The sequence below is a fragment of the Lytechinus pictus genome, chromosome 7 (assembly GCF_037042905.1).
Source record: "Lytechinus pictus isolate F3 Inbred chromosome 7, Lp3.0, whole genome shotgun sequence".
NCBI classification, from domain to species: domain Eukaryota; kingdom Metazoa; phylum Echinodermata; class Echinoidea; order Temnopleuroida; family Toxopneustidae; genus Lytechinus; species Lytechinus pictus.
In genome coordinates, this window is record NC_087251.1 from 11,324,519 (window position 1) to 11,350,898 (window position 26,380).

At 35.3% G+C, this 26,380-nt stretch overlaps 1 protein-coding gene across 1 annotated transcript; it reads right to left on the minus strand.

Moving 5' to 3' along the window:
• Window positions 1-25,008, minus strand: LOC129265527 (hyalin-like). Its single transcript, XM_064101914.1, has 16 exons — window positions 24,741-25,008; window positions 19,894-20,127; window positions 19,200-19,436; window positions 14,653-14,901; window positions 13,603-13,836; window positions 12,847-13,086; window positions 11,711-11,950; window positions 10,972-11,217; window positions 10,094-10,348; window positions 7,723-7,835; window positions 7,138-7,196; window positions 6,293-6,456; window positions 5,439-5,604; window positions 4,534-4,589; window positions 3,690-3,810; window positions 1-3,053 (listed from the first exon to the last, which is right to left on the minus strand). Exons 1-16 carry the CDS (start codon window positions 24,817-24,819, stop codon window positions 2,462-2,464), a joined length of 3,285 nt encoding a protein of 1,094 aa, XP_063957984.1. The 5' UTR covers window positions 24,820-25,008; the 3' UTR covers window positions 1-2,461.
• Window positions 25,009-26,380: the final 1,372 nt, after the last annotated feature.

The following is a 26,380-nucleotide window of genomic DNA, read 5'->3' on the forward strand; positions in this document are numbered from 1 at the left end:
TTTTAACGCTCAATTAGACATGTCTTCAAATACCTTTAGTTTGAAGAAATGTTGCAATTGTAATAAAGTTATGTAGACCTGGAAAGTGTACAAAAAAATACTGAATTCCACTGATGAATATTTTATTTGAAGTAGATAAAATATAACAAAGCTGCATGTGTAGTGAGAGTATGATTCAAGATTCTCTGCACCCTGCCAGTGAATATCATACAACTGTACTATTTAAAAAAAGTATTACAGTGCTTTTGATATGAAAATATTAATAAACCAAATACCTTTTATACTTCATATTGACCATTATGCATCCTTTATTATTAAGAATATATGGTATAGGGTATTTAATTCTATGAACACTGAAATGTTTACTTTCATCAAACACAACCGTCTTATTTGTTTCCTGAAGCCCCTTTTGCACTATGCCGATTTTGCTATGATTTGGCAGATCGGGGGAAAATGAACCATTTTACCGGGAGTCAATAAGAAATGGTTTGTAGTAATAAAAATTGTCCAAAAGAACGAGGGATTAATTACGTCAGCGTGCCACTGTTAGTACGCCAGGAAAGACCTGATTACACTCATCCTACGACTTTGTGCTGTGTCGTTTACGCTTTTCCCACTTCCCCCATAATTCAAAATGGGCGTTTCTGATCGGGAAGATCAGCATGAAATTTCGAACATGTTCAAATATTTTAGCCGACAATGCTGATTTGAATAAATGCCGGCTGTTACCTCTTCCTCACAATGTTGTTATTATGCTGCTCCCGATTCCTATCCCCCCTCTGCTGATCTAATGATTGGGTTGGATTAGGGTTTCAGATCATGATAGTGAAATAGCCCCTTGAGTCAATTCTAGATTGATCTGAATTCAGTTCTTAGCAATATCATTTCTTATGATTTCTTGCAGTAATCAAATCACATGTCAACCTAAAAAAAGATAATAACTGTATTGAAAATATTTGTTAATTCATTACAATTGAAAAAAAATGTCATTGCAATCCCCATTAATATATATACTATTAAAACTATATTAAAGTAAAGTACATGACAGAATTATCAACTTTAATAAGCCAGTTCGTAGTTCCACTCTGCGCATGATCGGAAGATTCTACGCATGATCAGACAAAGGTCATTTGTACAAAAGTGACATGGTGGTTTAAAATTTAATGAGATAAGCACCAACTTTGATTTTTGATTATTCATGTATCTTTTGAATTGTGTTTTTCATTTACATCCACAAAAAACAACAATGCGTCCACGGACGACTGGTATCTCACAGTTTGAAAAGTACATTGTATAACATGCTATAATATGCATTCAAATTAGAAATGCAACAAATACCTTCATAGAGTGTTGAATTGTGTGGTATTCTAGTCACCTGGTCTATTCAATTTCTTCATCCTGCTATGTAAGGCATTCTTACATAATATCTTGCTTTGAAATCTGCCTATCTCAATGAAAGAAATGAAGGGTCATTTGACCAAAATTGCCCATGTGTAAATACGAACTGGTCTATATGGCTGCAATCGGATGGCTAATCTTGTCATTGATTTTCACTCACAAATTTGATCACTGCCAATCAGATGCAAGGTGTGGTGACTCAGTCGGTAGAGCAAAGGTTTTGGATTCTGGTGACCCAGGTTCAATTCCCCCTTTTGTGCGCTAGTACCTTTTGGTAAGGCATTTATCCTCATTACCCAGTCCTTCAGAGAGGACCTTAAGCCTTTGGTCCTCTGGTTGCTTGCTCAAAAGCATTCAGGTAAAAAAAAATCACCACCTCCCCAACCAGGATAGTAAAATCAATGACATGTTGCTTCATGACATGTAGATATATCATAGCCTAGTCACCTTGCAGTTGCAGAAAGGGTTGTGTTTACACCGACTGGTTCAAAATTAAGTCGAGTTTCATTTTTAGTCGTGTTGATTTCAACTCTTTCAGGAACATCCCCTCAACATAATCAAAGAGGTAGATTTAGTATACTGTTTGGCCCGAATTCACAAAGGTGGTTTTGAATACATGATCCATAACTATGGTTTAGGCCGATTTGATGCATTATGCTCATTTAAGGCATACAGAGGAGTCCAATATTGAATGCACCATTTTCTTACGAAGGGCACCAAATTCACGCATGTTACTAAAGTTCCATGACACGTGCCTTTGTGACAATTGCTCTTACCGAAAATCCACATATTTAGCTCGGATAAGCCTGGACTTCAACGCTTACCCTAACTTTATTCGTAATACATGTACTGTACTTGCATCATTTTGAACCAAAAACCCTTCCATAGCCCTTAACCTCACTTTTTATTTTCAGAGGAGCATATAATTCAGGAGCAAATGTCACATGCCCTTTAATAAGCCCACTGTGTTTGTAAATTAATTTAAATAAATAGTGCTCTAACCTTTTTTAATAATTCAAAGCCACATTGCGAATTTGGGCCTTGGTTTTTGGTTTAATCTGTATCAGTAGATACCGTCAATGTTATCTGAAACATTTGAAAGTGAATTCCTTTTGTGTGTTCTGGTATCCAAACCTCCTTCTTCACTTTCTTCTATCTCTTGAATGTTGCCAAGTGATGATCGCATTGTAAAGTTCCCATCTCCGTTTCTATGCACGGTAGCTGCAACCGATCGCTGTTCGCTACTGCCATTCGATGGTTCAGCAAAACAAACATCGGGAACAGTGCTGCATTGATCAGGCTCATCTTGGACTAACAGTGAATTGCCATGTTCCATGTTTGTCTCTACTTCAATGTTAAGTAGATTTGATGACATCTCTTTCTGTTTTATTGCTTGATCTTCCTTTTTTAGCATTGGATCGGTTACTGTCGTCATATTAATCGTTTCATTTGTTCCATCAGATTTTCCGTCCCCCTGAGCTCTGGCTTTCATGGCCGCTATCATCCCTAGCCAATCGTTACCTTTCTCCTCCTCTTCCTCCTCGACTTCAACTCCTTCATCATTGATAAAAGCCGGATTTGTCTTTCCACCATCGTCGTCATCGTCGCCATCGCTTTCATAGTAGGCATCAGGCTCGACAAGCTCTGAGTCACTCCTACAGAAAATAAGACATAGATTGAATAGGCTATTGACCAGAATGTGATGGTTGCTAATAAAGCATCATAAAGAGGATTAAAAATTGTTTTTCCTTACATTGTTTAAATATGCGCCAAAGACAAATTCATTAAATATATAGCATGACCATCTTGAAAGCATCAAACTACGTTGTAAATTGTATTCATTAAATTTTCAGTATATTAAGATATTATGACCTTTCATACTGCAGTCAGGATTTCGATGTTCAATATAAAAACTGCACAATGACAGTATTCAAAAAGGATAATTCAAGAAAGTACACATGCATAGGTGAACATACATTCTTTTACCATGACAACCAAGTTAATCTAAGGGATTGTTTGAATATCGGGAGTTGTAAAGTCAAAATTTGAAAACTTCCTCATTCCTAACTTTATTTCTAATCAGTAGTCAAAATTATAAGCTGTTTCTCCTCATCCTCTTCCATTTCCTCTTCTAGCTCTTCTTCTCCCCTTCCTCTATAGGCAGAATTTGATATGGTGTTAGTATTGCTATTGTTTGTTATATTGGTATATAAAACCGTTTGAATTATCTTCTTTTCTTCTTGATTACTATACATCTTACTTTGTCTTAACATCAGTATAATAATCCTTACCCATGATATTGATGTTTCTTTTGTTTGCATCTGCGTATGTAGACTGGGAAACACAGTATAAGGAGTAGAAGCAAAATGACAACCCAGACAACTCCTACCACAATTGCCAGGGTTTTAGGCTCTGTTTTACAGAGCAGAAAATAAAAGGAATATTAGAATAATGATTAAGAGAGGTAAGAATAAATTGTGAATTTGATGGGTTTTTTGGGGGTCTTTTATCATACAAAAAAAATGTCAACCTATCAAGTAAATTTCAGCTGCTTACCATTAAAATATAATCCTTTAGGTTTCAACGTTTTAAAAATTCTAACAAAATTTGAAAACTATTTAACACAGTAAATAGAATTCTAGTGACCTAATAACGAAATCATTGGTTTATTATCAAACCAAACATTGATAAAATGTATTTCTTCTTTGGTACGTTTAGATATATATTATAAATATCCCAATGGACGGACTAGTGGCATGACAATGAGATTGTTTAATTCTGACTGCTCTTATTGATGAGATGGTGCACTGACAAAGAGATTTGCCATTTCATTGTTAATATGACACAGTACATTAGTTAACATCACTGCAAAGATACCATGATCATAAGTTCTTTGTGCATGGCAAGTATGCATGCCCCTTGTGTACTAGGACCATCCAGACTATGCCAATTCGTCATCCGTTTGGGACATGACAAGGCATACATGTAGCTACCAGGGTCAATCATGATCCCCAATAAACAAGGAACTTCAAAAAATATTTAAACTTAAATGAAATGTTACATGCTGAGCATGGTAATATAGTGATTTTAGATACATAATTAATGTATATTCCTGTATTTGGTGGTAGTTCTCACCATTAACTTGGTCTTCTAATTCACATCTTGTGCCGTAGTAGATGAATTCAGAGCATCTGGAAAAAATAACAAGATGAAAGAGTTGACATTCTAATGTCTTAGAGAATTGGGGTCTGCAAAAAAATTGCAATAACACAAAAAGAGAAATTATTTTATTTTCTGAATTCATGACTTTTCAAGATCATCCCCATTCAAAGTTTAAAAAGTACAATTTGGTCTGGCCTATCAGTCTTTTTTTTTTTTGGGGGGGGGGTTGTATGTCATCTTATAACTTAGTATCTCTTTTTTTCTACCAACAAATATATTCCACTTTAAAACTTTCTAATCGGATGTTTTATTCCATTTTGAGAGGTACCTTGGGGAGAGGAAGGAAATATGCAACAGACCTGTACAATATGATAATTTTCCACTTGGTACATTTAAAACAAAGGGCATTCTTGGTGACCATAAAGATTGTCCAAGGATTTCCTGATTTCCTGCAGATTTGATCTGAAAAATGCGGTCATGCCTTTTATACCACACGCAACTAGGCATTTAAATGTGACTCTAAATCATACTTAAATCTTTGTGAAACAGCCCCAGGTTATGTTCAACCTATTCACATGTTGATATATATCATCTTTATTCGCCAAATAATATACATGTAACATATATGTGGCACTTCTATAAAAAAGAGAGAAAAAAATTGTACACAATAAATCACAATTAATAAAATATAGGGAGAGAAGATAGATTAAATTGAAGCTAAGAAATACATAGGAATTCAATCAACTAGGAGATCGATGCAATATTTTGTCACCAAATACCAAGAAGATAAATATCCATGAAGTGTACTGGAAATGGGAAGAATTGGCTTGTTTTGTTCAACGTTACACAATTTTGAAATAGAACTTTTGATAACTTACAGACAAGCCACTATGTTGTTCCCATTAGGTTTGACACAGTAACTGTCATGAAGGCAATAGGTTGGGTTATCTGGACAATAGGAGACACAGATCTTGTTCTCAACAGTGCAGTTCATGCCAGTTGGGCAGGGTAGGAAGTAACATTCATCCACAATGGTTGTACTATCTGTAAATTTAGAATGAATCAATCACTGTTATTATATTGTCATCATTATCATCATTATAAGTCATTTCAGTACCATTATCGTTGCCATCACCATCATCCTAATTCATCATCGTAATTATCATTGTCACCACCACCACTATCAATATCACTGTCATCATCACCACCATCATAACCATTATTCATCATCATCACCATCATCATCATCATCACTGTTATCGCCACTGCCATCATCATCATCATGGTTGTCTCCATCATTGTATCATTCGTATCACCATCATCATCACCACCCCTGCCATCATCATCACCATCATTGTCACCATCATCATCACCATAATCGTCAGCATCATCATCATCACCACCCCTGCCATCATCATCACCATCATTGTCACCATCATCATCACCATAATCGTCAGCATCATCATCATCACCACCCCTGCCATCATCATCACCATCATTGTCACCATCATCATCACCATAATCGTCAGCACCATCATAATCACTACCCCTGCCATCATCATCACCATCATTGTCACCATCATCATCACCATAATCGTCAGCACCATCATCATCATCTCCGTCATATCACCATCATTACCACCACCATTGTCACCATTATTGTCATCATCATCATCACCACCATCACCGTAATAATTATCATCTTCTTCATGCTCAGAATATGTATTCTTACCATCATGATTAATGAGCCTGATCTCCTTAACATCAGCACCGATGAAACCTTCATCCCTGAGTGATGTGAAGAAAATCTTTGTCTCATCTCGTTTGGAATCAGATGATGTTGGCCTTAAGAAGCCAAGACTGAGTTGGATTACTACACCCCCATCTTCAGACATTCTAAAGACAAGATAATGTAGGGAGAGTGATATAGGAGAAGATTATCTCATAAAAGGAAGAACAAATAAAAAATCAAACTCATAACTTTCGTGGTGTGAATCTATTCGTCTTTTATTGACGTTTTAAGAAATAATGTACATAATAATATGTGACAGAATAACTGGCAAAAAATTGTGTAAAGTTTAACTGTTTCATAATTCAAAAGGCAAAGGCGAATGAAAAATATAAGCCTGGAAATTCAGGTTGGTATCCTAAAATCTAGAATCACCTTCACTTTTATCTATTTAGTTTATTAACCCCCTTTTTTCATGTCATTTTTTTTTTCAAACCAGAATCCCTCTTTTAAAATCGTCCCCAGGCCCCTGGTATCATTCAGTAGGGAAACGATTACCACAGGAAATAGAAATATCAAAAAGACAAAATTAGAAGTTCTTGAACGCATTACATTTCATAATCATAAGTGAAATTTTGACAGTTGGAAAGAAGCAGATAAAATTAATGGGAAATGGGGATTGTTACATACTCATGCCGTCTATCAAAAAGAAAATTATCTAACAGACATTAATACTCTTCTTTTGAAATGCTTACTTGAATCCTTGAATTTCGTTTGTCAACCCCAGTGCCTCTTTCTCAATTCCTTTTAAAATCGAGAGGAGGAGCAAAAGACAAAATAATACTCACGTTATGTTAGTGATAACAGAGTCTAATAGATTAGGATCCTTGCCATAGGCTTCTTGAATCTGAAAACAATCACATGTTGGTAACAAAATCATAAATTCATTATCAAACTAAAAAGCATTCCAGTTATTTAGTAAAAAAAATATTCTCTCTGGATGACAGTCATTGCTTAACGGGAACAAGTTTGTAACTTGGAGATATTGCAAAATACAAAAAAATTACCAATCAACCACAATTTTAATTTCTAATTGCCATAATTTCTTCTTAACTTTTCCGATTTCATTTCATTTTTGCTGCATGAAGCAGGCCAGCAGTCAATTGCATATTAATAATTTATTACAATACATAAGATTAATTTCTTCACCAAAAAGTGATTTGAAATTGGTTTGAGGATTCTTGCAATTCCCTTTAGGTTGGTTGCAATAAAGCCACAAACCATTCCTGAAAATTTAATAGCCTTCTACTTGACATGAAAGTATCTCGATATTCATGTATTTTTAAAAAGAAAACCCTCCGATATGCTTCATATGTATATTATAACTTTGGCAGCAGAGAGAACATCGTTTTTTTTTTCTCTCTCTTTCTCACCTGTATTTGCAGGGCTTCGTCCACCATTTTATAGTGTTCAGAGGTTATATCTGCCAAGGCATCTGAGTACACAAGGTTAGGTATTTCAATCTCCATTGCAATTCTATTTTTCTCTGTTGGAAACGGAAAAAACAACGGCAATTTTCAAAAATAAAAAACTCAATCGCGAAGAAAGTCGTTCAAAGACATCTTTGTTTGAAAGGTGTGCAGAATTTTAATTTGAATATGTTAGTAAATCTGTTAGTTACACTGGCGTAAATCCCGGGGGATGGGGGGATATATCCCCCCCCACTTTTCGAGGAGGGGGGGATGGCCTGTACAAACATCCCCCCCTCTTTTTACGAAAGAAATGAAGAAAAAAATCACAAGAGATGATTGTTTTATTGGTTAAAATTCTTCCTAAAATACCGCTTAACAAATAAAACAATATTATTGAATCATAAAATGCAAATAAAGAGCCAGTTCACCATTTCCAAACGAAATACTTATGTCCTTATTATAACATTGAAGAGAAACCCCCGTTTCTTCCATTTCATCAATGTTGGGGTCTTTGGGAAGGGATTAAGATGGAATGTCAAAAATGTTTTAATGTAATCGATAAAACCACTAAACCATCATGGGGTAACAAAGATAACATTGGAGGGGTATTTGCCATATGGACATACAGTGACGTAACTATGGGGGGCACATCCCCCCCCCCCCATCGGCTGACCAAAAGAAACGGGGAAAGGGGGGAAAAGGAGAAAAGAGGGAGAAAGGAAGAAAAACGTAGTGGGAAAGAAGAAAATATTATTCATTATAATATTATATTATAATTATGTTATGTTACATTACATAAGAAACATTTTTATCATAACTTTATGAGACATAATTTGCCCAGGGCCTACGTCTTCATTGTTCCTGGGGCTCGCATTGTCTGTTTAACGAGATATATAATCTTGTTGTACTAAAACATCCCGTTTTCAAGTCAATATAAACCAAATATATTTCCTAGCACTTGAGTTATCATTGTTTTATGTAGTGACATATGCTTCTTTTTCATGACTCAAAAAGTGATTGCCCCATGTTAAGGTCTTCGTATATATGAAACATTTCCTGTCCGTGGTTACGTTCGCATTAGTGGATTGGTGAGATATGTCTGCTCTTCATGAATTCCTAAAATCAGTCCTTAAAATGTCCCTTCTTCTGATCTGAATATCAAAAATTTTCAGCTCGCGCTTCGCGCTCGCATCATTTGGTTAATGAAATACGTATGGTCCTAGTTATTTCCTACAAAGAAACCTTAGAATGCCCCACTTCTGGTCTGAATTATCTAAATTTTCAGCTCGCGCTTCACGCTCGCATTGTTTAGCGAGACAGGTACCTATCATGATTACACAAAGTTGATTATAATGTCCCTTTTTAGGTGTGAATATAAAAAAAAATTCAGCTCGCGCTTCGCGCTCGCATTATTTGATCAGTGAGATACATATCCGTTTAATGACATTGTCCTTAAAATGTCTCTATTAGGTCAGTATAACTGGCAACTGAGCGCGCTTCGCGCGCTCACTAGCGCACTCACTCAGTGATTCAAAAATTTTGCTGGTGCCTCCCCCCCAATGCCGTGACCCACGGTACGCCACTGTGGACATATCAATGACAATTCCTTGCATATCTAAAAACATGATTGCAAAAAAAATGCCAAAATATTTCGGTCATCCCCCCCACCCATCAACACGGATTTACGCCAGTGGTTAGTTATGTTAGTAATCTATTGTCGAGTTTTTTAATCTCTCATTCCTGATTCCCCCCCCCCCCTCCCTCTCTCCCTTTCTCTCTCCTTTATCTCCTTTTCTCCCCCCCCCCCCCCCCCTCTCTATCTCCCCCTCTCATTATCTCTTTCTTTTTCTCTTTCTCATATTCACTATATTTACTTCAAATCATACAGAACCCCTTTAAACAACTTAAGACCTGTTCAGGAATTTTCACAATTGTCACCGGGGCCTTTAAGCTATTCCATTAACTTTGCATTTAAAAATCAATATCAATCCATGAAATCGAGCTGTATGCATTAGTTACTGCTATGTCGGGTATGCTTTCAAAACAAAAAAAAGTCGCTAGTTGAATTAGAATAGTAATGATGTATGTCTAAATTGATTGGGAAAGCACCTGTATTCATATGCTCATGAACGAATGCATCTTGTTGCGCCGTCAGGGAAACCTAACGTTATAGGCAATGACATTGAATCCATACATTTGATGTCGCTACGTCAGACAATGCTAATCCAATCTTATGGGTGAATGTTGGCTTTATGACGAGTTACACTTCAAAAGATATGCATAAATCAGTAAATGGACCATTCAAAATTAAGAGATCTCTGTAGATCTATACCTGGTATCAAAAAGACTGTGACTGTGAACGAGCAAGTCTCTTCATTGCTGGAAGGATCAACCGCCGTGTACACGACAGTCGTATCGCCTCTGTCAAAGATGGCGCCGGGTTGGTGGGAAACTGTCAAGTTCACATTGCCAGAGTTGTCCAGTGGTTGTGGTACCAACCAAGAAACATCGGTCGATCGCTCGTCTGGAGAATGTAGATAGCCATATGTCTGACCAGGACAGCCGTGGATTGTCGGTATTTGATCGTCTTTTTAGGAAAAAAAAATCTGATCTTAACGACGCTATGGAAACGTTTTGATTTGAAGATGTGAGGCATTGGTAAAACATTTCCAGATAGTATCAAAGTTTTAAAATGATTTATGAAGTTATAAAATAAGTTTTCCCCAAATATAAATTCATGAATGGGTTATGTTTGCTTTGTCAGGCCGCCAAACTAGTTTCCTATGAATCATGAATTCATTTAACAAGTCTCTCAATATACTAAATTTAATCCAACAAAAAAATACACCAGAAATGATTGATGAATTAAAAAAACATCGATTATTCTCATCTTTTTAAAGGATATTTAAATATATGAGATAGAAAATGCAATAAGATAAGATAAATTAAGTTCTAGATCTATATCTTTAAAGATAGATGCATATTTAACTGTTGTAAATTCTTTGCTGTTTTATGATATCTTTTATGTGTTATACATTTTTTTTATAATGAAGAATTCTTAAAGACATTATTTTGGGGAAGACTTAACTGAACGGGGACTAACAAAAATTTATATTTTCTCGAACAATCCAGTAATATAATGGAGAGAAAGAACTACGGCAAGTATATCCGATAAGTCAGGAACGAACATTAATCGTCATTTCTCTATACCTGTGATAGTTATGATGAAGGAACACGTTCCCCAATTTAAGGACTCGTCTTGGGCAATGTATACAACCTCGGTCGAACCAATGTAGAAGACATCTCCCGGTTGATGTGATGATGTCATCGTGATAGGCCCCCCTCTGTCGTCATTTGCTAGAGGTCGAAACCAAGAGATGACGGTGAAAGGGTAGCCTTCATCCGCTGGTCGACTCACGTCGTCAGGACAGAGCCAGAATGTTGGCGGTGTATTATCTAAATTTATACAAAATTGTATCTAGGAAATTAATAGGGATTGACATATAGGAAGCCCGTTCAGTGACTGGCAGAAAGGGTGGGATGCGGCTGCCTCAATCATTTCTAAAATGATATAAAAATAAAAGAGATAAACCACCATTATTTTTAGTCGGAAAAACTGGCGTCATCTTTTGATCTAATTGCCCCCCCCCCTCTGGTAATCAGAATATACTTTGGCGCTATTCTAAACATATTCATAGATTTAAAAGCAACAATTTTCGAACTAAAAATGAAATCAAGAGATCGATTTGATGACATATAAATAAATATTTTCAACATCATTACCGTCAGGAATGCTCATTGTGATTGGGTCATGATCGTTTTGTCGAAATCGTCAACTTGGCTTTTCAGAATTGATCCCGATTAACAAGTTACGTGGAATGGAAAGGTATTTTGCGATACTTAAAAGAAAATTTACCCTCAATTTGAACAGACTTTGAAAACAACCCACCTCCAACTTTTTCGTAATAGGTGACGTCATCTTGATGTTCAAGGTCGTCGAAGGTTCGTGCGATGTTCGCGCTCAGACGGCACTCTCCCGACAACGTATATTCAGCTGATCGACATTTGAACGTTTCTTCATCTATACAAGCATCCAGACACTCGACGATGCTGGAAGCGTTGATGACCACGTCATCGTTCTCGACGAGGATATGTCCATCGATCTTGGTAAATAGAGTCAGCACGAACTCTGCACGATAATAGAAGGTGAGAGAAAGGTCTTAATTACCCTCAATTGACTATGATCATGTCTGTCAATGTTTAAACATGGGAATGGCAGGATAAGGGAAATGTGTGAAAGTTACGCTAGCTATGTTAATTTGCTGCTGCCAATCTTCCATAATCCCCGATGCTATTGCTGCCACTATATTTTGGTTTTCTTCTTCAAATTTTTGTTTACCGATGTTGCTGCCAGTAAGTGTGTCGGTGGCTTTTTTTACGATTAACATTCTTACACATACTATGTTTTAGAAGGTTCTTGCACAAATATTGAGTCGATTACTAGTATATATTTTTTTATGAAACACATGTAGTTTCATATTGATAGGGTTCTTCATCTTAATGATATGTTTGTCGTTGTTTATGACGATAGAAGATGAAACCTATTATTAAAGCACCAGAATCCGCAGAGATAAACCAGTATCTAATTTTATCTAACATGCCTAATACAGTCATTTTTTAAGAGTAAGGTTGAAGCCGTCTGGACATAATTTGCATGATCGCCAATAGGCCTGCTTCAAGTTTGGCCATCTACAAGGCGTCTTCTCTTGTTAAAGTTCGTTTCATAAATTGCATGTAATTTTAGCCACTTTCGTGAAAGAAACGGTACGATTCTCATGAGCTATTTTGTGCGAGACTTGAAAAAAGAGTTACCATCATCGTAATAACGTTGTCATCCAATTTCATCAACATGGAATCCTTGATTTTTATTGACTGCTGAGAAATGTTACCATGGCAGTTACCACTTTAATGTAAAGTTACCGTACTAGTATTCTAAACATTTGTACATTGGTCTGGATCCTTGAAAGTGAATTTATTAATAAATCAATCGGGGCTATAATATAGGCCTATACGTCCATTGCTCACCTTGGACGGTAACAGTAAAATTACAGAATCCTGTATTTCCAGCTGTGTCGTTGACCCCGTAGATGACCACCGTATCGCCCAGGGTGAAGTCGTCCCCTATATCATAGTTGCTCCATCTGACGTTCACGTGAACGTTATCTGTTGTGAAGGGGTCTGGCCAGATCACGTTGGCTCGCCCATCCCTGCTTGATGCTAAGACTACGATGTCGGCAGGGCATTCTATAATCGGATCCTCAATATCTAGGATAAACGAAATTGATATCATAATTATTTAAGAACGATTTCATGATTTTGAGACTTGACAGCTAGGCGGCGCTACGGGGTCAGGGAAGACCCCTCCCCTGATTTTTCAACACAGAAGTGGGGGAAGAGAAAGGGGCAGAAAAAAGAAAGAAAACGATATATAAAATGGAGAGAGAAGAAAGAACGGATTGAAAACAAGATAACTGTATGTCTTATTACTCCATGACAGCCATGTAAACAATATCAGGTCGTCTTGGGAAGCCAGACCAATTTCGTTGGAGAAAGTCCCCTTGCTTCACTAAACGTGACTGTGAGTATTGCTTTAAAATTTCCGTCGGGCATCAATGAGTGTATAATTAACTTGGTGTAAAATTTGACATAAATGCTCAAACATGTATGCCTCACTAGCGTATGCACGGCGTTTTCCAGTACAAAAATATTTTTGGGTGTTCTCAAAAGGGTGGGGGGCAAGGGCCAGATATGCCCTTACCTGGATCCGCCATTGTATCTTACCCTTTATGGTGACGGTAAACCAGCAGATATCGGCAGCGCCTGATCTATCGTGCAATACGTACGTCACATTGGTCGTACCCACGAAGAATTCGTGGTCAGGCTCGGGATTGACTTGCTCTTCCCAGCTAGGATCTTGGTCAATGATGGTCGGTCGTGTCCAGTTTACCATGCCCGAGAACATTCCAGGCGAGTTCACCCCGGTGATGTTACTGGGGCAGTTTTCATAAGCACCAACTGAAAAAAATAAATCGAATTGGAACGTCGTTTGAATTAAGATTATTCTTGGAAAATATCGTGACATATAGCAATGTTCAAACGATGAAACTTTTAAAAAATGCTATATGTACCCCAAAATATATCTAATATCTTTTATATACTTTTATGATCATTATACCCAGATGAGTAGGAGACTGGGTCCGAAACGATTAAACAAGTCATATTTCAAGAATAATACAGACCTCACAAGGGATGTCAAAATAATACTTGAAAATGTGATCATGGACAAATATTTGCGATCGAGGCTATCAGAGAAAAGGTGTTCAGACGTGCAAATGACCCCATCTTAAAATAAATTGGGAAATGGATATTATTTCAATATCTACATCGTGAACACCATTATGGAGACCACCCTCTCAGAAGAGCACTTATAGGATTGAATCGTGATAGGTATTTGGGGATCTGCTGAAATCGTCATCCAATGTGCATTTCATGTTATTGATATTTCATTTGTTATTTGAATAAATCGAATTGAACTAACCACATGTTAATGACAAATAGTAGCTGTATACAGAAAAAAGTTGTATATATATATATATATATATATATATATATATATATATATATATAAAGGAAATTATAATTAAGTATCAAATTGTATCATAACAAGTATAAATATTTTCACTTTTGTTTCTTTTAGGCATCAGTGTTAACAACATCGTGAGCGATAATTATCATGTCTTTTTATGAATGCAATTAAAGACCACAGAAAGTCAACAAAAGGTCCGCATTGTTATTTGAAGGTACATTTTTATATTATAATTCAGCATATACCTTGGATGATCACGTTAAATATGCAATAGCCAACAAGACCGGACCGGTCCGTGGCGGTTATATTAACCGCGGTCGAACCGCAATCGAAGCCGCTGCCTGTTGAGTGAGAAGTGCTAATCGTTGGTGTACCATCGTTGTCTGTCGCGGTTGGTTCTGTCCATTGAGGAGAACTGGTATTGCAAGCAGATTCTGCTAGTACTCTTGACGTGATGTTATCTGGACAAGATGTGAACGTCGGAGGTTCTACATCTGCAAAAAGTTAGGAACATAATGGAGAAGATTTTTTTCTATATTCATAGTAGAGGACATTGAAATGACTCGTTCATAATAAATGCCTAATTCAAAATTGAGTGATTTTATTTGTCATAATACCACAAAGGCCAAGGTCAACCAAATTGATCAGCCAAAGATGTGTTTCAACTTTCAAAGATGCTATGAATTCAAGAAACAAACCAATATAAAGTAGACAGAAGAATATAAACAATATAAATACCTAATGGGGGTCGCTTTGTAATATTTCAAGAAAGAGTACCGTACCAAATCTAGACCTTTTTCGTATTTTAGCAATACATATGTTTGTTTGTTTTTTTGCTAGAGCTTAATTGATCATTTTACATTGTTCTTTCACTATACGATATGCTTCTCTGCACGCTGACCTTTAACATGGATTTGAACGTTTTGACAAGGTACAATAATACACCTTTAAGCATTCTGTATCAAATATTGGCATATCTAGAAGAAGAAAGGGAAATAAATCAAAGTCATCTTAACAGTGAGACCCCCCCCCCCCCCCCCCGACCTAATGAAATCCTATAGACCCGTTTCTGATATAAGCGATGTGTCGTTATATCAATGATTCAAGAACATTGTTCTGGACTGACCTCGGTTCTTTTCAATGTACTCACATCACAATCTCGGTTCTATAGAACGAGACCTTTTAACCGACTGCCCTGCCTCAACAGAGGGTTTTAAAACATTCTTTAAGATCCGAATGAAAGTTTGCTTGCAGAATAAACAAGATAAATTCATCATACTGGCACAGCGAAGTAACCTCTTCCCCTTCTTCTCAATTATGTTGCCTTATTATATTCACCAGCTTAGTTTGAATTAGATTCAGTTTATTGGTCCTTGTAGCGAGAGAAAATTACATATGAGAGCTGTTACATAATCTATACCCTTTTATAATGTTTTGTACTGTACCCAGTCAACCGTATTACAAACAATATTCTATGAAGCCCTCCATCTGATCTTATCATGATCTAAATTAGGTTAGTGTTTCAAACTCCTTCGACAATGTTTAACGATGTTCTTTTACATTTGCCACATTCGACCCATGTGTAGAATGTGGTAGATAAGTCATTTAAATTAAAACATTTGGTCATACAAATAGTTGTGTTGATAATTAAAAAAAAATCAGATCCTATTAAGACGTTGTACCATAAAATATTATTGATGGATATGCCACTGCTGCTGCTGACGATTATAATAATGATAATGATGATGTGATAATGATGATGATGATGATGATGATGTTGATGTTGGTGATTGTTATGATAATGCTCCTGTTGATGATGATGATGATGATGATAATTATGATGAGGCTACTGTCGATGATGATAATAATTGTAATGACGAAATAATACTAGTGACAAGAGTAGTAATTTCTATATTGATGATACAAGACACTTTTCACATAAACAGAAACAAAGACATATTCACTATGAGTGCCATATTGAGAATAATATTTGTCTTTAAGATCTGAACTGGAGGAATAAAACGCCCACAAAATTTTAATGTGACTTAAACTTGTTGAAAATACTTATTATCACAAGCCGTCTCCATGTGAAAGAAAATCTATATGGGCATGCAGAACTATCAATCTATTTATCTAACCTACATGTAACTTTGCCTTTTTTTATTAAGTTCCTTCTAACTTTATCTGTCAAAACTCAATCAATATTGTGTTTGGTCTCATTTCAAAGGGTCCGGTGATGTAGTGGGATTTTCCTTGTTGGCTTTTGTGATATCATATTTACTTTCACGCTGGAAGTGATAAACAAAATCGCCTTTTAAAGTTTTATTTCACTTTATTTATTTTGCATGGCTGAAAGTCAATATGCTTTCAATGTATTGACACAAGGAATATTGCACAATAATGCAATGGCCTTATTATCCAAGGTCGTAATAATATCTAAGCGACCTACAAATTTCATGACAAAAACTTAATAATATAGTATAAATCTCTCAGGAAGGATTTCTCCCCTTATATTCATAATTCATTTAATTTCTTCAAATCATACACAATTTTGATCATTTTGAATATAACACTAGACAGGATTTTGTTTATATATTTAGACCTTTGGATATCCATTCATGTTCAGAATCCAGAAGTAATTGGACACCTCCGCTTCTTTCAACTTTTACAAGATCCGGTGTTAAATCCTGATACTGGACATCGAGTTATGGTAGATATTATAGCTTTATTTGCCGACTATATAGATGATATGGTTTCATAAAACTTTGATATAATGCCATATAGGGCCATAGGTTGATTTGTATGAGACAAATTCTTGACCTTTTTAAGATGAAAATCTGATTTAGTGATAATTTAATGATAATAAAGATAATGTAATACCTTAGTCTTTTTCGCCTCCTTTTATTTTCTTTTCTCCTTCTTTCCCCTTTTTTTCTTGGTTTTAGAACTTTTTTGTGCATGGTCCCTTACAACTCCACCCCCATCTGCACGTTAGTCATGTTAGTGGTTTCCAATATGAACGAGCGTCTTATGTGTATTATGTAGAACATGATTTTGGATATCTTTTATCATAGCAATCATGCAATGGACATAGGAATAATGTAGACATAGTTTATAATAAATTTTCTTTCTATATCTACATGATCTAATTGCCTGATTATACTCTCAACCCAAGTCAGAACTTTGGTTGTTTCGATGTATTTCATTTAATTATATATCCATTTCAAGTGCTAAATATGGCCAAATGTATTCACAAAAAATGTGTTGTTGTATTTATACCTCCATACAAATTTACAAACAAAGAACAAAAAGGGAGGAGATATGAACATAACTTTTATTCCAACAATAAAACAATTAAAAAACACTGAAAAAAATGCATTAAGCACTCAATCTGTAGGTATAATTGCATGCTTAGATACTATCATTGCATATCTGTTATTTAAACAAAATGAAGAAGGCCTGTTTAGAAAAAAGAATATAAGTCTGTATATACCCATTTAAAAACATAAAACTAAAAGATTAATACTACGTAACACATCATAATACAGTTTTAAGCCAAATTAAGCAAATAAAAACATTAAAATTCATGTAAAATTGATAAAACAACGAGGCTAATTTTGTGTGATTAAAACAATTTAAATTACAAAAAACAACACATTTGATATTGCAAACAAATATCGAGTCAAAGGGACATGACCTCATATCATTTGATCTTTGGGCATCTATAGATAAATTTTGATCCCATCATCCTCATGGACGTACATGTTGCATTGTAAACACAAGTATCATTATGTACCAAGTATGAGCATAATTCATTCAGAAACAAAGAAATGAAAACAAGTTGAACAAAAACTGACCTTTTAACCCCATGATCCTCAACAACACACACATGGTATTACCGAAAAATCATTTGAATCAATGTGATCAAAATTGACGCAGAAATAAAGAAACGAGAGCAAGTTAAACAAAAACTTCAAAAAGGGATGAACATGACCTCATATCATTCGACATTTTGACCCCTACATAAAATATGACCCCATCATCTTCGGCATGGACACACGTGATGTGGTATATAATATGTACCAAGTATGAACATAAAGAAATGGGAGCAAGTTGAGCAAAAACTTTAAAATTTTTGTTACAACAGAAAAATTAATCTGGTGAACTTCGTTAAGGCGAGACAAAGAGGAGTCTGCTGAATACCAAGTCTGATGATCATATTTCTAATTTTCTGCAATTTTGCGCAAGTTTTTTTTAAACCCCAACAGAAACATTCCGTGTTCGTTTAAGCATGAACAAAACTTATTTTTAAAGGGCATTTGAAAGATAAGAATTTAGAGCATCCACTCTAAATTACAGGGATTTAAAATAAGTCCAGATGGACTGTAGCTAGGGACCAATCGATTTCTGAATTTAGTTTTAATCCTAACGACTTAAATTTAAATCTCAAATGATTTAAATTTAAATCTTTCGAGATTTAAAAATGAATCTTAAGGATTCAAACTAAATCCGGAATTCGATTGGTCCCTAACTACAGTCCATGTGGACTTGTTTTAAATCCCTGTAATTTAGAGTGTATATATGAACATCAAAATATAGGCATCATAATTTGAAACAAAATTTTGACAAATTTTACAAAACTGTCCCGGGTTTTTTTTTTTGATACGCACTCTATATCAATTGGTTCCTATGTCAGTAAAATTCATATGATATTACAAGGACCTGCCACGCCCCTGCTTTACATGTCTAAAGAAAGGGTAATGCTCCTTTCAAACCAAAGTTTCAAACTCACCTACAACCTGCACAATGAACTCGCACGTCTCGACGTTCGTGCTGATGTCCGTCAGTGTATACGTCACAGTAGTCTCTCCGATGACGAAACGGGAACCACTCTTGATATCTGACGTCAACGAAGTAGTTGATGAAGCGTCTTGGATTCGAGGTTCCACCCACGTCACCACGGCATCGTCGAGGCCGGGTTCGTTATCTTTGACTATCGTTTGATCGGGGCAACCATATATCGTTGGAGCTATGTATGACATAGATATTGAGATTATTGTATGCAATGGGTGGTAGAAGAAATACATAAATAAGGACCACAAATTCTTGTTATTAACGTTACTGATTTTATATATCATCATTTGACTGTAACATGAAATGTAAAACTGCCCCAAAGTTAATAGTAACAGACCAAGTCGATTGCTATTAGGTCTTATTACTGATTTGACTGAATCATGCAATGAAAAACTGCCCCAAAACTATTTGAAAGAAATAGTCAATAATAGTGCAAAGCTTGACATTTGTTATTATTTTGTTGGCGTTTTTCACATTGTTAGCTATCATCTTGATGAGTTTGTAACTTTAACCTTTTAGTTGGTTTGGGTAATTTCAAACTTGCTCTCTAAAATTCTAAATGATATTGGCCTAAGAAAAGCAGTGAATAAACTTTATAACCAAGTTATTTGTTTTTCATTTTCGTTTATTACCTTTGACGGTGACAACGAATGTGCAATTGACTTCGTTCCCATTCTCATCGACGGCGCTATACATGACCGTCGTGTCTCCTAACTCGAATGATGACGCCGAAGATATGGATGACGTGACGGTTACCTGACCGCTACCGCCCGTCACCTGCGGCTCAGACCAGTAAACCGTTGCCATCGTTTCGCCGACTGGGATTAAGGTTATCCGGTCCGTAGGACAGCTTATGGAGAATTGATCTGGGGAATATAACATTACCATTTTAAAACTATTTTACTCTTTGCCGGTTACGAGGAGGAAAGAATATACTTATAATTTTGGGGAAATGGTTCATATTTTGTGACAAAAATTTGCTATAAGACAAGATTTTTTAGCTGTCCAAGGCAACTCATCTTTTGCAAGCAAAGGAGTGTCTTATACAATCTAAAGTAGATATGGAACTATGATAAAAAATAGTAATTTTGCTTTTGTATAGCGCTTATCACATCGGAAGGGTGTATAAGTTTATTTACGGATTGATTAGTATTACCCCAGTCATAAAGGATTGTTTTTTGCCCGCATAAGATGTATGCACAATCTCCACTCCCTGTGGAGTATTCCAACAAGAGCAGTCAATAAATATTAAGACATTCCAATTGTTAAGTCAACGACATTGATGCTAGCATCCTACCAAGTAACTGCTTAAGACCTGGGTGGAGAGCGGCCGAGTGTGAATTGACAACTTGTCATGATCTTCAACACAATACCACTAAATGTAATCTATCAGCTTAATAAAACAACACTCCTTCATAGTCTTCTCCTTCAGAAATTATTCTTTATCCATTCTCTATAATAAAACCCGCTCTACACCCTTCCATGGGGACAGGGCGATATAATAACAATAAAATTTATGTAAGATAATAATAGGTTAAATGTATACTATCGAGGAGTATTTGTTTTAAAATGATTGTCTTTAGAATAGAAATTCCGTTAACTTGCCATTTCTAAATATAGTACCATTAACTTTTGTTTTCCTGACAATAACACTGGCACCAACATTTAGTGTTGCCTTCGACCAAGCATCAGACTGGATTATACAATAAATAGTATGTTTAACTTAGTTTCTTTTAATTCCAAGGATTTATAATGAATCCAGATCGGCTGTGAATAGTGACCAGCCTAATATTAGATTTAGATTTAAACCTTCTTGATTTAAATATACAGTAAACATAGGCGGATCCGGGGGGCCGAGGGGCCCGGGCCCCTCCCCCCACCCTATTGGCGGAGCAAAAAAAGGGGAAAAAGGGAAAGAAAGAAATAAAAAGAGGATAAGAAAAAAAAAGAGGAGGAAGACGAGTGAATAAAATAAGTTGAGGGGAACCCTTGGAAAACAAACCCCCATAAATATTTTCTGTCACTCTATAAATTTTTTGCCTGTTATAGGTGATTTACATATCTTGCTCAATATGGAGCTTAAAATATCAAGTTTGGAAGTCGATATACAAAACATACTTCAGGTCGGAAATCGAACTTTCATTATTTTGTTTGATTTACAAATTGATTTTTAATAAGTGCTCTGTAAAAATGTCAGTTTTATGGTCTGAATATTAAATTTTTCTGCTCGCGCTGCGCGCTCGCAAAATTTGATTTGTCAGGTACTTATTTTCCTGTATTCCATAAAGTTCTCAAAATACACATATTTGTGTCTGATTGTCAAAACGTATCAGCTAGCGCTGCACGCTCGCATTTTGATTGGTGAGATATGTATATCCCAATATCAATTCTACATGTATAACTAACTACTTAAAATCCCCATTTAGGTTTATCAAAAATTTCGTCTCGAGATTTGCGCTCGCATTGATTGTTAAAAATATATCAAATCATGCATCCTATTCATAATTACAAAAGTGCTTGAAATGTCCACTTTTCAGGCCATAGTATTAAAAGATTTCGCGCTCTCATATGCTCATTAGATTAATAAATAAGATATTAATTCAATAATTTAATTGTCTCCTTTTTCAGAATATAATATCAACAAGTTTCATTTCGCGCTTAGAAAGAGGAAAAGGAAGATAGTCATCATTTTAATATGATGATGTAATGTCTTTAGAATGTCCCGGTCCTATATGTTAAAAGTAATAATAATGGAAAATGTCAGCTCTTTATTGAGTGCGATCCATATCTACCTCACAATTTTCCTACAAAGTGCTTGAAATATAGAGCTTAAAATTGACCCTTTATCAGAATGGAATATGAAATATTTTAAGCTCGCGCTTTGCGCTCGCTTAATTGATTTTCATGCAGCTCGCGCTTCGCGCTCGCATTATTTGATTGTTAAAATATGTAACGTCTTCATGGCTACTGCAAGCAGTCCTTAGTAGGTACTTTTTCGATCAGTTCAAAACATTTATTAAAAATCTATTTAGTTGCATACACATCTTGTTCAATAGCTTGCGCTTCGAGCTCACACTATATGAATAAAGATTATGAGATATATATAGTATAGTATATATTTATGTTGATTTAAAGCTAAGAAGTGACTATTAGGACTACCCCCTTAAAAAAATCATCTTCGAGCGGCCGATCGGGGAAAATATGGCTGAAAAAAATTCTGCCCCCCCCCCCCTATTGGCGAAGGCTGGATCCGCCCCTGGTAAATCTAAAAGATTTGCATTTAAATCTTTTGAGATTTAAAAGTTAATCCTTAAGATTTGAAATAAATTCAAAATTCGGCTGGTATTCTCCAATAATTTTATTCATACGCTTTTTTAAATTGATTTATCTACATTTTTACACTTATTTATATATTTATACATAGGCAAAATGCAAAAAAAAAAGTAGAATGCAATAACACGAACCAGTGGCTAGGGATATAGTAAATCAGAAAACTAGTCCATAGACAAATACAATCCATTCGGTCAATATGTTAGCTTACAAGCAAACAAATTTACATGCAAAAAAAATGTACGAACACTGTGAAAAAAATTGATAAGAAAACTAAATTGGAACAGAGTGATACAGGGGAAACTGAATTTTCATCAGAAAGGCACTTACTTTTTTATTTTCATGATTTTTTTTTGGGGGGAGTAATGGTTAAATTATCCTAATGAACAAAATATTATCTAGATTCTGATAAAACGATCAACCCTTGTAATTTTGAGAGGGGTTAATGTGCACATTGTAACCCCCCTCTCCTTTTGTTGTATTCGTGCATGGGTGAAAATAGAATGTGGGAAAACTGGGAATCCTGCTGAGGTTATGTTGGTTGATTAATGAGGTTCAAGGATTCACAATTTCTTTTATTCGTGTCATGGTGACAAATTGGCTTGCGTGTTACTTTATTATTGGTCGAACAATGTAGGGACAAGGATCGCATGATTCCACGGAACGATGATGAAATAAATATTTCAAACCTTTTTCAATCCGACATATTGAAGAATGCGAGCGAGCAGGATGCAGGGGGGTGGAGGAGGGGAAAGAGGAATAGCAAAAATAAGTTATAATCGTTTTCTTCATCCATTAAAGTTCATTATATACAACAAAATGAATGCAAGAACATAAACCTATAAATTTAGTCTGACGAGACAAGCATGATCATATAGTAGTCAGGAACTTGATGTACACCAGAGTCCCGTCATGGAGGGGTACGGATTCTTACTGGCAATTTTCTCAAGTTTTGATACTGCAGATCGTTGATACTTGAATAGTCAAGAAATAGAGGTCTTTTCTTCAGTATTGAATAAGGGCTATCAAGTGCATTCACCTTTGTTATACCCTAGAGGCAAATTCTACGATTTGTGGTCCCAAAGACATATTTTATCCTTTTAATTTGTAGATAACAGCTCATATTCCGTTAGTTTTCGAATTATATTTTTTTTCAATTATTCTGTATCATCATATTCATCTCTCATCATCAAAATCATTTTATTTTTTAGCATTAGTCTTAAAATATTATTATCATTATTATTATTATTATCATCATCATCATCATTATAATTTTATTTCCATTTCTTTATTATTATCATTATTATTATTCATTATTGTTATTATTATTGGTAGTAGTAGTAGTAAAGTAGTAGTAGTAGTAGTAGTAGTAGTAGTAGTAGTAGTAGTAGTAGCAGTACTAGTAGTAGTGCTAGTAGTATAGTAATAGTATTCTGTATTCATTATTTCTACTATTATTACTCATTATCATCGTTATCTCTGTTATAAACACCAACTATTATTACAACAAACTGCTGCTGCTGTTGCTATACTACTTCTACTATAGCCAACCTCCTCCTCCTACTACTACTACAACTACAACCACTACTACTATACTGCTACTGCATACTACTACTACTACACGTACTACTACTACTACTGCTGCTGCTGCTACTACTATATACTACTAATACTACTACACTGCAAAAACCGTGGTGTTAAAACTGACACCAGTTGGTGTCTATAGAGGACCACACCCTGAGGTTCTAAAATTACACCCTCGAGATTGAACATAACACCAAAGAGTGTAAATGTAACAACCAAAGGTGTTGTAATAACACCTATATGTGTTAAACTAACAGTGTCAATTTAATGACTGGTGTGGTCCTCTATGTACACCGGTTAACACCACAGTTTTTGTTGTGTAATACTATTATTTCCACAATTTTTATGTCATCGTCACCTATATAAGGTCGCTATCATCGTCAGAGCAATATTGTCGGAAACGTTGAATAAGAATTAAAGACGGAATAAGGTAATTATATGAATTTGCAATGTTGCCTTACATTTCAAATTTTGCAATATATAGCATACATACCTATATGTAGGTTAATAATGGAAGATTTAATCTAACCATAGAGCTATTACAGATCTAACTGAATTAACGTACCTTCCGCTTGTGTCCTTTCTCTGATTGATAAAATGAGAATGATGTTGATAATAACCACTCTTAGCCAATATCCCTCCATTATTGTCCAAAATATTCCAAATGGATCACTATTGTCTTTCAACACGATATATAGTCATGGCATTTTCTCTCAATTATCGAGCTAACTTCACTGTGTTATTTCGCAAAGAACCTTCCTTTTTCGTATCCGTCAAAGTGTGATTTTCTCCTCCTTTTGACGGTTTTGGGGGAATCAGACAGAAACACAATCATTGCCCATCCAGTGTGGAGGGCTTATTGGGTTTGGCCACCAAACCGTGAAAGCGGTGGAACCTACAAAATACCAGGAGGTCATTCGCCAAGAGCTGAAATTGATTTTATGCAGTTCTATTGAAGTTGATTTTAGTTTTCGGTGAATCATCCGCAGAGCAACAAGAGAAGCGCAAATATTTGGTTTACCAATGGAATCAAATTCCTAGTAATATATATATATATATCAAGAGAATTAAAGTATCCCATTTGAAAGAGAGGGGGAGAGAAATATAGATAGAAAGAAAGAATTAAAGGAAGGAAGGAAGGAAGAAAGAAAGAAAGAAAGAAAGAAAGAAAGAAAGAAAGGAAGAGAGACAGATAAATAATTAGGGAGTGAAAGAAAGAAGGGAGAGGGGAGGGAACGGGAGAGAGAGTGAAAGATATGAAAAAAAAAGAGGAGACAAGAGTTTAAATTCGATTATTATTACAGGCAAATTAATATGAGATTTAAGTTAATTATAAAAGGTGATGAATATGACGAAAGGGGGAAGAATTACTGTGAGCGAAAAAGTTGATTATAGGCCTAAATATGATGATTCTCAGAATAGACCAGTGGGATTGAAACCATTTTTTGTAAATCCTTTATAATTAATTATGTATATTTCTCTTTTTCCCCATAGTCTTATTCGTTCTGTTTCTCCACTAATTCAATTTGGCCTTTTTCTTTTTCCCCCTTCTTCTTCTTCTTCTTCTTCATTTTCTTCTTCTATCTTCTTCTTCTCCTCCTTTATTCTATTACTTCTTCTTCATTAAAGAAATTAATATAGCAAATATCTTAATGTTTTCACGTTTTAATATTTTTCGTTATACAAGCTCGTTACAAGCTCATCTAATTATTTTTGTTTATATGATATTTTATCAACCCTTTTATTATGAAATAAGCGTCGATCAGATTATGGTCTGATCGACGCATACATTAATTTTAACAATCATTATTGTAACAATCTTGCGTTAATTGAAAAAATATCGACGCCTTCAGTTCAGATTTGCAATAACTGCTGAACATAGCGGAATTCAGTTTACGAAGAAAATGAAACATCGTGCGCATAATTTTAAATTGTGCATTAATACAGTTAATGGGTGATACAATTATCTTTCTCAAAATTGATATTTGTTGTCTCAAACTTATTTCTATTTCTTCATGAGATCATATGAAAATGCACATAAACTGCACATTGTATGTTTTAACAAAACGATCAGAAACATGTAAACATGAGATCAGACAAGTTGCCAAAACGGGAAAACAATCTTGTAAGAGGCAAATCCATAAAAAAAAGAAAGTTAATGATAAATTCACCCCCATAATACATTTCATTTCTGCCTCGCATTTA

Bases quoted from the DNA above. Each gene is read 5' to 3' on its own strand.
- LOC129265527 (XM_064101914.1), bottom strand. From the start codon at position 24,819: ATGGAGGGATATTGGCTAAGAGTGGTTATTATCAACATCATTCTCATT. The intron at 10,349-10,971 runs GTATAGAGAAAT...TTTCCTAAAAAG, and splicing joins CTTCATCATAACTATCACAG to ACGATCAAATACCGACAATC. The intron at 3,811-4,533 runs GTGAGAACTACC...TCTGTAAAACAG, and splicing joins ATTAGAAGACCAAGTTAATG to AGCCTAAAACCCTGGCAATT.